Genomic DNA, 16,275 nt, shown 5'->3' with positions numbered 1-16,275 from the left:
AACTCTGCTTTCTCTCCACAGGTGCTGCCAGACCTGCTGAGCTTCGCCAGCAACTTTTTTGTTTCAGATTTACAGCATCTGCAGTTCTATATTTTAAGATAGCTCAGGCAGGACATGAACATCTCACCTTAAAGGTGGCAGTGCTAACGATGCAGCACTCCTTCAGCACCGAACTAATATGTCAGCATAGGATACGTGTTCAAATGGACTTGAACATATTGTTTTCGGAGTCCTGATATTAGCTACAGGATCAGGAAGTACTCGCTGTTCTGGAAAATATTTTCATTTAGTTTAATAAGAAAATATAGCTGACAAAGCACGGATTCCACTGACCACAGTTAAGGAACAAATGGGCAAGGTTAAAGATGCACCTTTGTATGAGATGAAACTTTTGATCCATCGAAGTTGTGCCCACATTAACAAACTTGGAAAATCAGGATATTGTGTATGTTATATTAACCAGAAAATACTGGGCTGATGCGCAGCACGTTTAAATCGTGAAAAAGATGGTCTTCATAGAAGTTGCATGTTTAGAAGCCTGCTCAAATTGCTACACCATCAGACTTGGCCAAAGAAAACAATTGGAAAGGCTGCTGGTGTTAAAAGCACTGAATGGTAAGAGCCAACAGCAAAAATAATGGCTTCACCTTTACCTATATTAAGATAAACACTTAACATTGTTCAGTAGCAGTGTTGGAATAGAGGTGTGAAGTCGGAAGGTAAAGTTGGGTGTTATCAGCGTGCATTCAGAAACTGGGGCTCTTGTGATGCAGTGGTTAGTGTTCCTGTCTGAGCCAGGAGACTTGAGTTCTGCACTGGAGATGTGCAATAACATATCTAACCAGTTTGATTTTAAAACCATTTACATATAGAAACCCACTATATTTGCTTGAGTGTTGGAAATTGAACAACCTTCATGGCACTACATGGCTCCAAAGCAGGACCAACAAAATACTTTTGGCCAATGCAAATATTTAAAAGCATCAACTATATTTGAAAGAAAAACAGTAAGTGCTGGAGAAACTCAGCAGATCTGGCAGCATCTGTAGAGAGAAAAATAACATTTCGAGTCCACTAACTTTGTCAAAATTGTTTCTACAAAGGGCCACTGGACTCCAAACATTTACCCTGTTTTTCTCTTTTACACGTACTGTTGGATGGCTGAGCTTCACGAGCACTTAGTGTTTTTGTTTCGGGTTTCCAGTTTCCACAGATTTGTTTTTATCCTTCATTTGAAAGGAATGTGATTACCATTATCATTTAGATTCCTAGAAAGCGATAATAAGGTATGATGAGATCAAACACAAGAAATGTGTTTGAGCAAGTGCCATAATAGAGATGAAGTGATGCTGAGAACATTGGTTTCTTTTAAGTTTCTACATTGCTTTCATGCCAAGGGTGCATTTCCTTATTGCCAGGCCTCTGTTGCCTGAGAAGGTGGATATTGGCCTTCCTGCGTATTAATTTTTCACGCTTGTGCGGCTTGTTACGCAGTTTTAGAGGGCATCAAGAGTTATTCGCCTAAAATCAGATCAGGTTTCCTTTCCTGGAGAGCATGAGGCAACATCAATGGTCATCGTTCTTACCCTTCAGTCAGTTGATGAATTGTCAAATTTATGGAAGTCAGTTTTTGGTAGGAGGATTTAAACTTGGTCTTTTGAGCAGTTACTAAATCAAAGGTCTACTTATTCCTCTATTCATGCACCGTGCAAATGGGAACAATGTGAGGAACAGTTCTTATACGTTCTGTTCTGTGGTGAGAAATGAACAAATGTTAGGACCGAGGTAAAGGCTTTAATCCCACCAAAATGGTTTGTCCAAACCTGACGTGATGAGACAGAATGTTACAAAGATATGACCAGACTTGTCTCCTTCTGATTGTGTTTTTATTTACTGCGGCTTTTAAAAGCTGCAAATTTATTTAATTATGAATGTCTGCAATTTGATACCATAGTGCCAGAGGTATAAAGTTAGTTTGATTGAAATAGTTTGGATGTTTTGGATCCCAGTACATCTGAAAAATGTCTTAAAAAAAAAAGTACAAAATACAATAGCATTGTGCCGTCTTAATCTTTTCCATGTTGCAGTCTACAAGTTGGGGAGAGGACAAAGGAATTCATTTGATTTATTCCCGCAAAATTCATAGCATGCATTTCACTAGTAACTGAGAAAAAGTTATCGAGCTCTATGCAAGGAAACTGCCTTTTGAGGTGGGACTGAGAGTGTATATGGCTACATGCTGATGTAATTTGTTAAGATAATGATGTGGAGTACTTACTGCTGGAGAAGGATTGAATTGAACCAGACAGCATCAATTAGCAACTGTAGACGACCACTTCTTTATGCAGCCTGAATGCTTTATCATCATCCTGGAGAATGCCTCCTAACTTTCCAAATATGTTTTTCATTAAAGCAAAGTTATTGTGCCCAGCACAGTGAAAATAGTTTGTGGTTCAAAGCAGCCTATTGCAAGAACCACGTTGTTTCACATTTTGTGTAATATTTCATTAGCCCAAGTAATTTTATTTCAGTTTGATTTAAAACATTGTTTTTCTTTCTCATTTTGCAGCTGTTTGGCGATATGGAAGCACAGTTTAGGAGAATTATGAAGATGATAGCTGGAGGTGGGCTGTCAATCACAGGGGCGCACACCATGTGTGGAGACTACCTGTACAGTGGCCACACTGTTATGTTAACACTCACCTACCTATTTATCAAAGAGTGTAAGTTCCTCTTTTTCAAAACAAAATTATGTTGACAATTTTTCTTCTAAAACTTTTTGAACAATTTGTACATCAAGTTACAGTTCACTGATCCTTCATGCCAAACTGAGGGACAATCAAGCAGTGGCTATAAGGTGCTGAAGGTTCCAGAGAACCATAGACCGAAGTGATTCTGATGTTTGCTTATAAACAGATTTACGTCTGAGGTATGCTGGAATGAAGGAGTTGTATATTCTGCATCTAGTGATGAGTGAGAGCATTTTTTTGATGGTGTAGTTCAGATTCAGTGCAAACTTTACCTCAAAGTGCTTGTAACAGTAGAAAGTCAAAGAGCTTTGTAGAGTGCAAAGATGTTTATGCTAGTATTGCTTTGTTCTTGTCATTACTATTCGCCCATTGAACAAGTGCAGCGTATCCAAATATGGAACAGGCAATCACTGGCACTCTAGTGCTACAAAATTTATCGTGTGCCTCAAGTTCTATTATTGGGGAAATAAGCGATTTTCTATTACATCACCCCAAATATTCCATTTACTTTGGTTTATCCTGAACCTTGTAACTTCAGACTATTTCAAATTTAGCTCATCTGACACTAATAATGTAGATTGTGTTGAGTTCCACATGCATGACATTCCAATTAAATGTGGAGGCTGCCCAAAAGGCTGCTTATTTGAATGCAAATTGGATTGAGGAACCTTTTTTTTTCTCTAGTATTACCTTGGTTTTTGCCATTCCTAACGTTTCTAATGTTTGTTCTCCTCTTACCAGCTTTTTTTTGTGCACTTATCATGTATACAGTCATGCTTCATTTCTGTCAATAGCTCATTCTCAAATATTTGTGGTATGTTAACATTTCCTGGGTGTTACTGGATATTTTCCAGTACCAACAGTACTTTAATGTGACTGTAGTTTTAAAAAGCCCTTGAACTTTTTTTTTCTTTTATTGTCTTTGCTTCCATTGAAATGCTAATTCAGATCTTGCACGTTCCTTTTTATGAAACCATAATTATTTTAGTAATATTGCCATCAATGTAGTTGTTCGATATTTCTCTCTTTTAAGAGACCTGATTTAAAACACTTTTTAGCAGAATTCGAAACACTTACCATATATGCTCATGTAAAAATCAAACTTTTTAGACTTTTTTTTTAAAGGTTAAAGTTGTGGGGTTGGCTATTACATGGATGCTACTTTTGAAGGGCTGCGTGCCGCAGTCCAAACTACCATATCGTTAGCAGAAGCCCAATTGATCTCCAAACAAATAAAGAAACAAAGCAATGAATTATGGTAATTACTGCATAAAGACAGTAGAAACAAAAATGAATTAGGCTTTCATTTATACATGCAAAAATTGAAGTAGAAATATAATACGACTTTAAATTACAATTACACAGTACATCTGAAATTAAATGTGTCAACTACAAATATTCATTGAAATCCTGCAAAATCACACTGTTCAATATCTTCAGCACCGAATAAAGCTTCATAATCATCAGGATGAATGATATCATTGTATGGATCCCCTTTGTCTTCGCTGTCCATAGTTAGAGGTAGCACATTGTCCGTTGCTGCTGCTACCTCTGCCATCCCATAGATAATCGTCCTCTGTAGCGTCCAATGCATTTGAAATTCCACATTTCTTGAATGGCTTGTAAATAGCGTCATTAACATTAACATTATTGAGGTTTCATTTTGAGATTCTGGTCCCGCTGTCTTATAAGTTATGCAAATATCCCTTTATTTTCATTTTTTAATGGAAATACATGTAAGGAAATGTACCAAATAAGTGAAAAAAACTGAATAATTCAGCACTCCCAGTGGCTCTGTGAATAATACACAAATTAATGCAATATAGGTGCACATAAATGTGATAGATTCCAGCTTTGATCCTGTTGTACTTGGAATGGTTCATTCAGAAGGGACCATAACGGAAGCATTATTGTTAGTCTCTATCCCAGACCAGAGAGGAGGAAAATGCAATTATAGACTCTACTCAAATGATGAGCGCTGTTGGAGAAACCATGTATGGATATTGTGGTTGGAGGGCAGTGTTTGAATTGTTTCATCTATTAACCTATTCAGCATTTGTTCTCAAGGAATCCATAGGGTGAGTCTTTTAACCAAGAGATCGAAGTGATAACTCTCTTATTCTGCACTGTGTGTGTCTCTGTCCCTGTCCCTCTCCCTCTCCCGTTCCTGCTGTTCTTTCTCTCAATTATTACGACTTTCTTGCTGACCCTCTTGACACTCTGTCATCTTATCATCCTCATCATTTTGCCTTTCTTCAGTTCCTCTATTAATATTCCATTCCTTCTCTTAAACCAGTAATCAAAGCCAATCAGTTATGCTTTTCCTTCTAAAGCATGTTGCTGTACTGTTGCCATGGCAGAAGCAAATGTTGCTGTGGTGATCGCAGATGAGGGATTTTCTATTAAGAATGATTTATTTTAGACTTTGTGTCTTGGAGCATTTTACTGGTTATTTATAATATGGTAAACCAGAGCAATAAATATTTTCAATTCTCAATGTTTTTACTTCAAATGTCTCCAAGTACTTCAAGCAGTTAAGTACTTAAAATGCAGTCTCTGTCCTACAACTGTAAAATGCATAAACAAGGCAATTAACAGCCAGTTGAGATTGATGAATAAAAAACGTTGATGTTGTGGAATTTTTTAATGAGCACCTGTTTAATAGAAGAACTGCATCCCCAACAATGTTTTAACCATAGATTGGCTTCAATTCCTAGTTAAGTGCTTGAACAGGAGTGAATGGAGCAATATGAACTGAGCCAAACTTGATGCTAATGATGAGCAAGTAATGAAGGGTTATAATGTGTTGGGATATGTGAGAAAGGACTCCACTGCATGGGCAAACTGCAGAAGGAGCCGAAGTGACTGTGGAGTGGCACTAAGAGAGCCAAACTGTAGAAGTGGTCTTTTTTGGATGTTTTAGAAATCAGGATGAACAGATTTATTACAGATCCACTGTGGAGGAAGTGTGAGAAAAGTCTTATGTAATTATGTAACTTATGAAAAAGATTTTGGGAAGAATTAACAAGTTTGGTCTAAGTACTGGGCCAGTCAAGCCATTGGAAGCAAGAAAGTAACGTCTATATTGTATCTATTTAGGATCTATATTGTATCTTGAAAGATCATTTTATTTTCCCTATCAATAATGTATGTAAAAGTCAGCCTTATGATGTAAATGTACTGAGAGCAGTGGGAAAATGTTGGTGCATTTATGCTGCTGTGAACAATTGATGATCATTACAAATTGGCACTTTAGGTTTGAAATGACCTGGAACACTACTGGAGGTGTTGTCATAAGGTGATGATGAGAGAAGTACTGTTTTAAGAGCGAGAAGTAAAAAGATATCGGTGATACCTGATGATGTTTTGATATATAACCACACAATAAGTATTCACATTGTCAACAGATATTTTTCACGAAATGGTCTTCATGTTTTATGAATCTATAGTTCAACCTGATGTAATGCATGCAATTCTATCACTTCGTCTGGTAATTACATTTCTTCATGTTTTGTATTTAAATGCAAAGCACTCTCAGGTTGGCTTCTGGGGCATCATTTATTTCAATTGTTCCACTACTAGTGCTGCTGTTTAGGCTGCCTGAACGCTTAAGTTCTGGAATTCTTTTCCTAAATCTTTATATCATATTTTCCTCTCTTTCAGGCTCCTTAAAACCTACCAGCTTGGACCTAGCCTTTGCTTATCTGTCTTAATAGTTCTTGCTGTAATTCTGTGATGCATTTTGTTTTATAATGCTTCCAGAGATGCTTTTTGGGAAATTTTGTAACATCAAAGGCACTGTGTATGTAAAATCAGTTCATAAGTTTTAGACTACTGAATTTTAGGAAATAATTTTTCTATTTTCTTTCTTTCTTTCAGATTCTCCAAAGCGATGGTGGTTGTATCACTGGTCTTGCTGGATTCTCAGTATTGTTGGGGTTTTCTGCATTCTTCTCGCACATGACCACTACACTGTGGATGTAGTAGTGGCATATTATATCACTACACGTCTTTTTTGGTGGTATCATACTATGGCCAACCAAGAAGTAAGTTTCTCCTTATGAAATCAATATATTTTGTTCGCAAAGTTTGTTGTTAACATATTTAAGTTTAAAAACTCTTGCATCTATATAACAAAAGTCCTCTTTGAAATGTGTATCTCTGTGGTTTAATTGATGCTTAATCTAGCTCTATCCCAGCTCTGGCTAAATTGGATTATTTACATCTTTGTGAGAATCTGTGGGGTAGTCTGCTTTATTTATACTGTAAGCTGTAAACTGGACCAGAAATGAGAAGGCCCTAGTTTGGACCTTGCAATATAACTGCAATACATCTTCTGTAAGATGACACCTGTTCTAACCAAGAGCCCTTTAATTTAAAGAAAACTCATATCCACCAATAACATGCATGATCAGTCACCTTAGCTCCCACAGTGGGAAATTTGACTTTTAATGTGTGCTGACTCTTCCACATGCTGCTACAACTGCACACACGGAGGGGAAGTGGGAGAGTAAGAGCCAGAGAGAAGAGAGTATGGCCTGGAGGGATGTGAATAGCAGTGGAGAGTCCAGAATAGAGCGGCATCCAGCCCAGGAGCAGGTGAGCCTGCTCTCCCTGTAGTCTACCATATCATTTAGTGCAGTGATTCACAATTAAGATGGCATTTGCCTTTCAACCTCCCTTATGAATAACCTCATTTTCTAGTGTGTTATGTGACTGCGTACAGTAAGCTGTTTCTGGTGGAAAATGAAAACATGCAGCTGTTTGAGGTTGTCAGAATTTGAAGCTAGTGTTTGGAGCAAAGTGAAGATGACATGAATTGCTCTTTACATGGCTGAGCCTGTTTACGTCAATCTAATGAGTGAATGCATGTTTGAGGATTATCTATCGTCCATTTGGTTGTCTTCCTAATTAACTGCTTATGTTGAATTTACAAACATATGTGGTTAATTTTTTTTCAGTGTTGTACTACAGCTGCCAGTTCCCTTGTACACGAAGAAGTACAAGTTCCTGTTTGCTCTTTTCTATCCTCTCACCCTTCTGGGAGAAAAAAGAACTCTTTAGCTGGGTTGGAATGCTACTCCTTTTAACTATATAAAAAGATATCACTACATTTCTTCATCTCTGCATGATGGCTTGGTTATGATTGAGAATGCAGCTGAATGAGGCACAGCAGATTCTTTTGGAAAATTAAAAAGAAGACAAGTGTATTGACCTACTCCATGAAGATTTGAATGTTTACTTGTCTAAAGGCTTGGAACGTTGGTTCATTGTTGCCAAATAATTACTGATTCAGTTATTAGATATTAGACTTAGGCAATTGGATTCTCCTTTATAGTCTGCTCTTTTGTTAACTCTCAACTCTATTGCTGCCCATTGACACATGCTGGGAGGCAGTTCTGAAAGTATTATCGCTTGAATTCCTCATCAAATTGGCCATCCTTCACCTTTCAGCATGGAGAGAATGTAACTGAACTCCAATAAACAGGAACCCATTACTTTCCTGGCACAAACAACAGACTAAATGCTGCGGTTATGAATTTTGCATAGACAGAGGGACCTGGAATTCAGATGTACAGGTCTTTGAAGGTACTGCACGTACTGAGAGTGGATTGGAATAGCATCCAAGGCCTTTATAAATAGAGGCAATGAGGAAAAAGGGGAATTTTTACTAAACCTTATCACAACTAGAATATTGATTCCTGTCAAACTATTAGGAAGGATGTGAAGGTTCCCAAGGAGTTGCAGAGGCATTTACAACTACCAAATTAGGTTGAGAAAATCAGGGCAAAGGGTACTGAGGGGAGATCTGGTAGATTTGTACAAGGTTGATAGGTTTAACCAAATTAGACAAAGTAAGTTGTTCCATTAGCAAATGGTACACGGGCAAGGGTACTCAGATTTTAGGCTTTGGGCAGGAAGGATATGAGAGAGAACTTTTTTTTGAGACAGTAAGTGGTAATGGCCTTAAACACACTTCCTACTAGGATAGTAAAATTTCAAAATGACATTGGGGGTGGGAGTTTGTGAGAAATAATCTTGCAGGACTACAGGGATTGAATAGTGGAATTCTGCTGTCTGGATTGCTGTACAGAGGGCTGGCATGCTGGTCAGTGATAAATTCGGTGGTGTTCTAATTACTTCCTGTGGTATAATAACTGCCTAAGACTATTGCATTAGAACTTCTGTAGGTAATTTTTTTATAAGTATGTTGGACCTTCTATTTTTGTCAGTAGACCTCTCTTGCTTTTTTCCACCATATCATGCTCCCCAGCTGTGGGCAGTGGAGATTAACATAATTGGGAGATCCAAAAGTTTTGATCCTGCAATGTAATTGTATATCGAACATTGCGTTCGTTTAGGAATGAAGGGAAATACAGTTAGTAAATAAGATCTGAACTTTGATTCTGTAGATAGTAATTGAAATGTACCCCGCTCTGAATTTCAGCACAAATATTCTGGCAGACGATTGGGAAGATGGTTAACAGAGTGTAAAATATTGAAAGTTCCAGTCTGTTGTCAAGAGAATCAAAAGCTTTCTGCCACAAGATTGTAAACTCCTTGCCCAATGCAAGATAATTTTGTTGAACTGCTGCATTCTCTTCATATGTATTATTCCCGATGTATAATGTATTTTCTTTTTGTAAATTGTTCCCACAAGTATGATCTAATTACAATATTTAAATTATTTTCTTTTTAAGGTACTAAAGGAACCCTCCAAGACTAATTTTCTATCCCAAGTGTGGTGGTATAAGTTCTTTCGGTTTTTGGAAAGCAATGTTCAAGGCATTGTACCTCACACATACGATTTGCCACTTTCCTGGTCATCGATATCACAGTTCTTTGGGAGAAAAGTTAAATACAGCAGATTAGTAACTGATACATAACACTAGATAATTTAAGGGACTGTGCAAAGTGCTGAAAAATCCTGTTGAGCTGATGCCATAGTGAATTTTCTGCTAATTCATGTCCTGCAACATTCACTTTTACTGAAGTGTTCCAATTAACTGGTCAGCACTGTGATCTTTCCAAAGGACTATGGAGAACAAAAACGATTGACATGCACTGTATAATCTTTCTTTGTTAATTGTCTTTTTGTCTTTGGTAAATGCCATAAACACAAAATCACGTTTAATTGTATTTGATATTAACTGCATCAGTGGCAATTGTGTCCTGTCTGCTAGTGTTTTCTTTCGCATATGTCTGCAAAGATGTCTGAGATAAATTGTATTTTTTTTCAATCAGAAATTCATCTTTAATAATCCTTGCCCCAAAGACTGGGCTTAAAAGCCATTTTCTTAGAAATGTTTAGATATTAAAAAATTGTTGATGAAAATAAAGATTAGGTTCTGTTTGCAAACAAATTCTTGTGCATTTTGGAACAATGTGGCAAATGGAACTTAAGTGCAAAAATGTTTTGTAGTAATCATTCTTGTTATTTATGTTAAATGAATGTGGCAGTGCAAAAAAAAATCTACACAAGTTTTTCCAAGTATTTAAAATGAGATCTGCATGGAATGGTGGACTCCAACACAAACATTATAGCAAGAATGAAATCAACACTGGGTGGAAATTTTGACTGATATTGTTTGTTTTCTAGTGCCTTTTCTTGTCCTGATTGTATGGTCAGTAGGTGGTCTCAGATGTGAAAACATAGTATATGAAAACTCAAAAAGCCTATATGTATATTACCTTGAGTATTGAGTTAATAATTAACTGTTGCAGAATTGCAAAATGTAAGCTCAACAGTGAGCATTCAGTTTTGTAGTTAATGTTTGTGCACACTCTGTCTTGAATAATTTGAGATATTGGGTGCAAAATAAAAGAAAATGGTAATATTCAATTTACTAACTATGGGCATGTCCTGTTAGATATATAACTGTACAGGTAAATTATTTTAGTATATAAATGGGAAGTACAACACAGCAAATCTAACAGTTGTATTTCAACTTCCTTTTTACAGATTTTGCATTTTTCTGAAATATCAAGTCATAACATGAAGGCAAAAAAATTGAATTTATGTGCAGAGGTTTAAGTACTAGCAAAGTATTCATGCTCCTCTGACCCATTAGTTGGTAAATCAGCTACAAAGATACTCTATTTCTATAAATTTTATTATATTTGTGCAAAATAATGCATGTAGTCTCTCCCAAATCAGAAGTCAAGTGAAAATGAAGTCTCTATTTGCCAACGTGAGAAATAGTTTTTTATTGCAAATTATATGATCTCCATTCTGTATTTTATGTGAAAGAAAGTTCTTTTCTGTAGTTTTGTGTATACACAAGGTGATATTTGTATTGTAAAACAATTATGGTGAAGGATAATAAAAAGCTTTAAATGTAAGCATTTTCTTTTGCTTTTGTTTACATCATCTTTGGGAAACATTTCAAAATGCTCTTCTGGATTCTTCAGTTGAGATCTTCTCAATGAATTCCTCTTGCCTTGCTATTAGTCCATTGAATTTTCCTGACCCAGCCTTATTCTCACATGACCTTCAGTGAGGAAAGGCTGATGAAGTAAACAGACCAGACTCTGATCACATGCATGATTATTGACTTTTTTTGTGTTGACTCATTTCAGTAACTATTAATCTTATCCAACAACATTTGTTTTTTTTCCTCCTCCCACCTTCTGTTGGAAGTTTAGCAGTTAGGATTCCCTCAGGAAGCGTCAACCTACCTACTGTAGAGCTGTTTTACTGGATTTATGGAGTCTCTTTCTCTCTTGCTCAGTGGTTTTGCACTTTTTTTTGAAGTGAGGAGATTGAGGGTACTATGATGGTGTCGTAGTGACAAAGGTCTTTTGGGTGAGATGTTAAACTGATGTACCATCTTCCCCTCAGACATAAAGGGTGCACCATTTCGTACAAGCGCCTGCATGTTACCCCATCTGTATGAGTAAATATTTATCCCTCAATTGTTTATCACATTGCTATTTGTGATAACTTGCTGTGTGCAAGTTGCCTCCCCTTTCTGGCATTGCAATAATGCCAACCCTTCAAAATATCATGAAAGCCATTGCGTAAATCAAACTATTTCTTGGTTCATGCACTCATTTACATGTAACCTCTTGCACTGCACACATGCCAAGCCATATTCCTTTATTTTTTCTTTTTTTCTGAGGTAAGTTGTATCCTGTCCATGTAAATCAGTTATTGGATCCACTTTTAACTTCGAAAGTACTCGAGTTCTGAATTAACTAAAAGCTCACATATTATTTCATTAATTTAGACTTCATTTTAATCTTCATGGCTCAGTTGGTTGACTTCTTTAAAGGCTTTGATTATCATTTACTACTTTAAATCTTGGAAATAACTGAAATATTCCAAAATGCCCAAATACTATGTAAAGGAATAATACAAATTACAAAGAAATGACAAAATTGTTACAGTGCAGGAGGAGGCCATTTGACCCATTGTTATTGCCCTGGGTCTCGTAGCATCTTAACCTAACGTCAGTCTCTTGCCTTTTGGCCATAGCTCCCCACATTTGATTACAATTAAATAATTATCCAATGCTCTCGAGTGCCCTGATTGAACCTGTCTCCCGCACACTTCCAGACGGTGCATTCCAGACCCTAACTATGAGCTGTGTGCTGCTTTAGCAAAACACTTCAAATCTGTACCCTTTGTTTACGAATGGGATTCATTTCTCTGTATTCACTCTTGCCAAACTTCTTATAACTTCTCAAAATTTCCATCAAATTTCTCTAAAGAAATCAGTCCTGACATCTCCAATGTTTTCTCAAGCCTGAAGTTTCTTATAACTGGCAATTAGCAATTCATATCCTTCCTGTAGGATGACTTTTACAGTATCTCAATCACTGAATATTTCTCATTCCCTCGGAGATTTTGATATCTGTATACTTCCTATTGCCGAACTGTTTTAACGAATGGTTTTCACAGCACTACCACATAGTTTACAACTGCATTTTTGAGTGTTACTTATCTGTTGTGGTGAAAGATTTAGGGAGGAAATCCTATTGGAATATCTCCTTCACGCGTCCTGGCCATTGCTAGTTTTGATTTGTGTGAAACACACTTAATGGCGTTGAGTAAGTTTTGCCTGCTTTGATTTTCCTACATTGATCCTCCTTTTTATCCCCCTGATTTTCTTGCGATTTTAACTTCCATGTGATTTGCTGTGTTTTTATGTTAATGCTTGAACATGGAGTTTGAATTTGCAGTACAACCACAGGACATTCAGGCGTGTGTTTATGCTTCATGCATCATCTGTTTTAATCCATCTGACCTTGTCAACATCTCCTTCTCCTTCAGGCCCTTGCCTAGCTTGCAAACGTACCTATTCTATTTACCTCAACCACTCTTTGAGTTCCATATTCTTAACGAAATCAACTGGAGAAGTTTCACCTAAATTCCTAATCGAACTTTGTAGTGACTGCCTTATTTATGGCCCCTAGTTTTGATCTGTGCCACAAGTGGAAACATCTTTCTATTAGACAAAATAATCTTCAGTATCCTTCTTGGCCCACCTCTCAGTCTTCTTAGGGAGAAGAGACTCAGCCTGTTCAAACTTCCCTGATAGTTTTACTCTGTTCTAATATCATCTTTTAGTTCTTTTGTACTTTTTTTTTCCATATGTCTATATTCTTCTTGTAAAGTGGAGACTGGAGCGCTCTGCAGTATTAAATATGATCTAACCAAGGTTCTATACAGCATAACATCTTTGTTTTGTGTTGCTCTAGAAATAAACCTGTGTTTTTGTGTTTTGATAACTTCTCAAAATGCAAATTGCTACTATTTAATGTATGGACTTTTACCCTTAGATCTATGCGTCTTCACTCCGTTTAACCTCATTGGGATAAAGTCGATGGCCTCCTTATTTTGCTTTCTAAAAGATACTGCCTCAGAATACATTTATTTTGAAATTCATTTTGCATGTCTACAACTTTGTTCATGCCACTTTTTTGTCACAGACTGCTTCAGTTTTTAATTCTTGTGCGGGACATGGATGTTTTTGGCAATGCTGGCATTTGTTTCCCAGTTATCCTTGAACTGATTGACACTCTGGGCCACTTCAGAGTGCTGTCAGTAGTCAACCTGAAGGTCAGGAGTCACATTTCAACCAGGCCAATTGAGGATGGTAGGTTTCTTTGCAAAATGACATCAATGAATTAGATGGGTTTTTACAACAGTCAAGAAGGTTATGTGATCACCATTAGACTTGTACATATGTTTTTTTTTAAAATTCTAGCTTTATTTAATTCAGATTTCACCATCTGCTATGTTGAGGTTCAAACCCATGTCGTCCCTCCCCGCCCCGATCATTAATCTCCTGGACTCTGGATCACTAGCTCAGTGACATCCCCACCATACTACTGCCTCTTCTAATTAGTCAGTTACTAATTGTCCTTACCAATTCAGTGTCTCCAGCACGTTTTAGTTTTGAAATGTGACTATAAATCGTGAGTGTCACCGGTCCTAGAACAGACAGTGATTCCACAGCAGTACTTCCTGTTTCTATCTGTATGAGTAACTACCTGTTTCTTGTGTTTGTAACCAGCTTTGTAACTATTTTACCGCTTGACTCACTGACTTCAAATGCTCTGACCTTGTCATTAGTTTATTATGTGGTACTTTCATGTTTTTTATAAGTCCATATATATCGCACCCATTGCGTGGCAAGTTTTTTTTCCCTCATTCAATAAGGTTTGTAAATGCTACAATATCTTTCCTATCGCTGACTTCTGCTTTGACCTTTGTGTAGTTCCATTGGTGACTTCTATTTCCTTTTTAAAGTGGAGGAATAGTAGTGGTCTGCCAGTCATCTGACATCACTTATTTTTAAAATTATATTCCTATATGTATTAATGGCTCTGCTGCGTCCTCCCAAGCTTATTTTAGTATACGTAAATACAATCAAACTAGATTAGTTATGTATTTTATTCTGTTTTAGCCTATTCTCCCTTCTATCCTAAGGTTCGATGTCCCCTTTTTATCTGATCTAATGTTATGTGTGTCCCATTAGTCTTTGGCGAATAAACAATATAATTCAGTATTTTGGTGATTTCAGTGTCCGTATGATTTTTTTATTTGTAATCCTCTTTACTGCCCCAATCCCTTTCTTTGTTTTCCTCTAGATATGAATCTAAATAATAATGTTTATTTAATCTTTTTTTCTAATTTAATCTAGCAATTTGTCTTTATTTGCTTCTTTCCTAACCACCTGGAATTCATTTTCTCAACTTTGTGATGTTTATTGTCCATATATTTAGCAAGACTTTCTTTCTAATTAATTTTACCCTGATCTGTGTTCCATATTTGCTAGCTTGTTTTCTTTTTCCAAATTGTATTCATCTTTTTTTAATAAAGTTATTAATGTCACTATATTAGTATTCTTCCAGTTTCCCTTCCCTAGATCTATTTAAATTTTTGGTGTTTTTTTTTTCAATCTATTCCCTTGTCTCTAATACATCCTGTAAACATTATGTTGTGATCGATGTTGCCACACTGCTCCCTGCGCTTGCTGTATTACTTAAGATCATAACTTATGACTGAATCAAACAATGATTCTGGCTGTGAACCAAAAGAGCCCTGTTCACAATGCAAAAAGACCGTTTGCCTCTGTATTCCCCTACTATAGTTATTCTGTATCATTTATTATTTTAATATATTTAGCTTCATATTCCTCACTTTAATTTTCTTCCAATGTGGGAGTGGTTTGTATATCCTTACTAGACTGAGATGTCTTCTCATTTTTTATCTGTGTATTAGTAATTTTGCACCTATCTCTATGTTGGTCATAGCTACTTGTTTGTACAACCACACCTTCATTCTATCACTCCTAAATTGGTAAATGCTCTTCCTATTCATTAGGAAGCTGTTTTCCAATTATCCTTGTTATATATGTTTCCTACTTGCAATTTAATGCGATCAGTTTTGCATTTCATTTTAGATGTTATGTCGTTTGCCTTATAGGTTTCTTAATTTGTTTTTCTTTTTATCAATCTTCATTTTTATTTTAATGGTTAATTTTATATTATTTATTTCAGTTCCCTGAAAGTTTCTTACTGTTATTGGCTAGCATGGTCTGGTCTTTGCTCCCATCTTCCATTAATTTTATCTGTATCTCACTGTTAATTCTTTCTTCCTTTTAAAACACCTAGTTTAAAGTCTAAAATACATCTTTGATCCTATTTGTTGGACTACATGTACAGGGTGTATGCAATTTTGGTCTCCTGAACAACGCAAAGATAGACTTGTAGCAAGATCATAAGATCGAAGAGCCGAACTAGGCATTTCAACCTATCAAATCTGCTCACCATTCAATCATGGCTGATATGCTTCTCAACTCCATTCTCCAGCCTTGTCCTCATAATTCTTGATCCCTTACCAACCTATCCTTGCCTTAAAGGCACTCAATGATTGATATCCACAGATTTCTGCAGCATTGAGTTCCACAGATTCACCACCCTCTGGCTAATGGACAGAGTACAGCAAAGGCTCATTGAATTACATCCTGGGGCGGAGGAATTTTCTTATGAGGAAATTGGTCCTTTAGTCTGT

The 16,275-nt window shown here is 36.6% G+C and overlaps 1 protein-coding gene across 1 annotated transcript in view; it reads left to right on the top strand.

Moving 5' to 3' along the window:
- sgms1b (sphingomyelin synthase 1b) overlaps positions 1-11,093 on the top strand; it is a 48,007-nt gene extending 36,914 nt beyond the window's left edge. Inside the window, exons 4-6 of the mRNA XM_048608748.1 lie at positions 2,570-2,723; positions 6,630-6,796; positions 9,452-11,093. Coding sequence (XP_048464705.1) covers positions 2,570-2,723; positions 6,630-6,796; positions 9,452-9,637 — 507 coding nt within the window. The 3' untranslated portion in view covers positions 9,638-11,093. The remainder of the gene's footprint in view (positions 1-2,569; positions 2,724-6,629; positions 6,797-9,451) is intronic.
- The last annotated feature ends 5,182 nt before the right edge of the window (positions 11,094-16,275 follow it).

The sequence above is a fragment of the Rhincodon typus genome, chromosome 20 (assembly GCF_021869965.1).
Source record: "Rhincodon typus isolate 14 chromosome 20, sRhiTyp1.1, whole genome shotgun sequence".
Classification (NCBI taxonomy): domain Eukaryota; kingdom Metazoa; phylum Chordata; class Chondrichthyes; order Orectolobiformes; family Rhincodontidae; genus Rhincodon; species Rhincodon typus.
The sequence above is the reverse complement of the archived record's forward strand: the minus strand, read 5'-3'. Positions and strand labels throughout refer to the sequence as shown.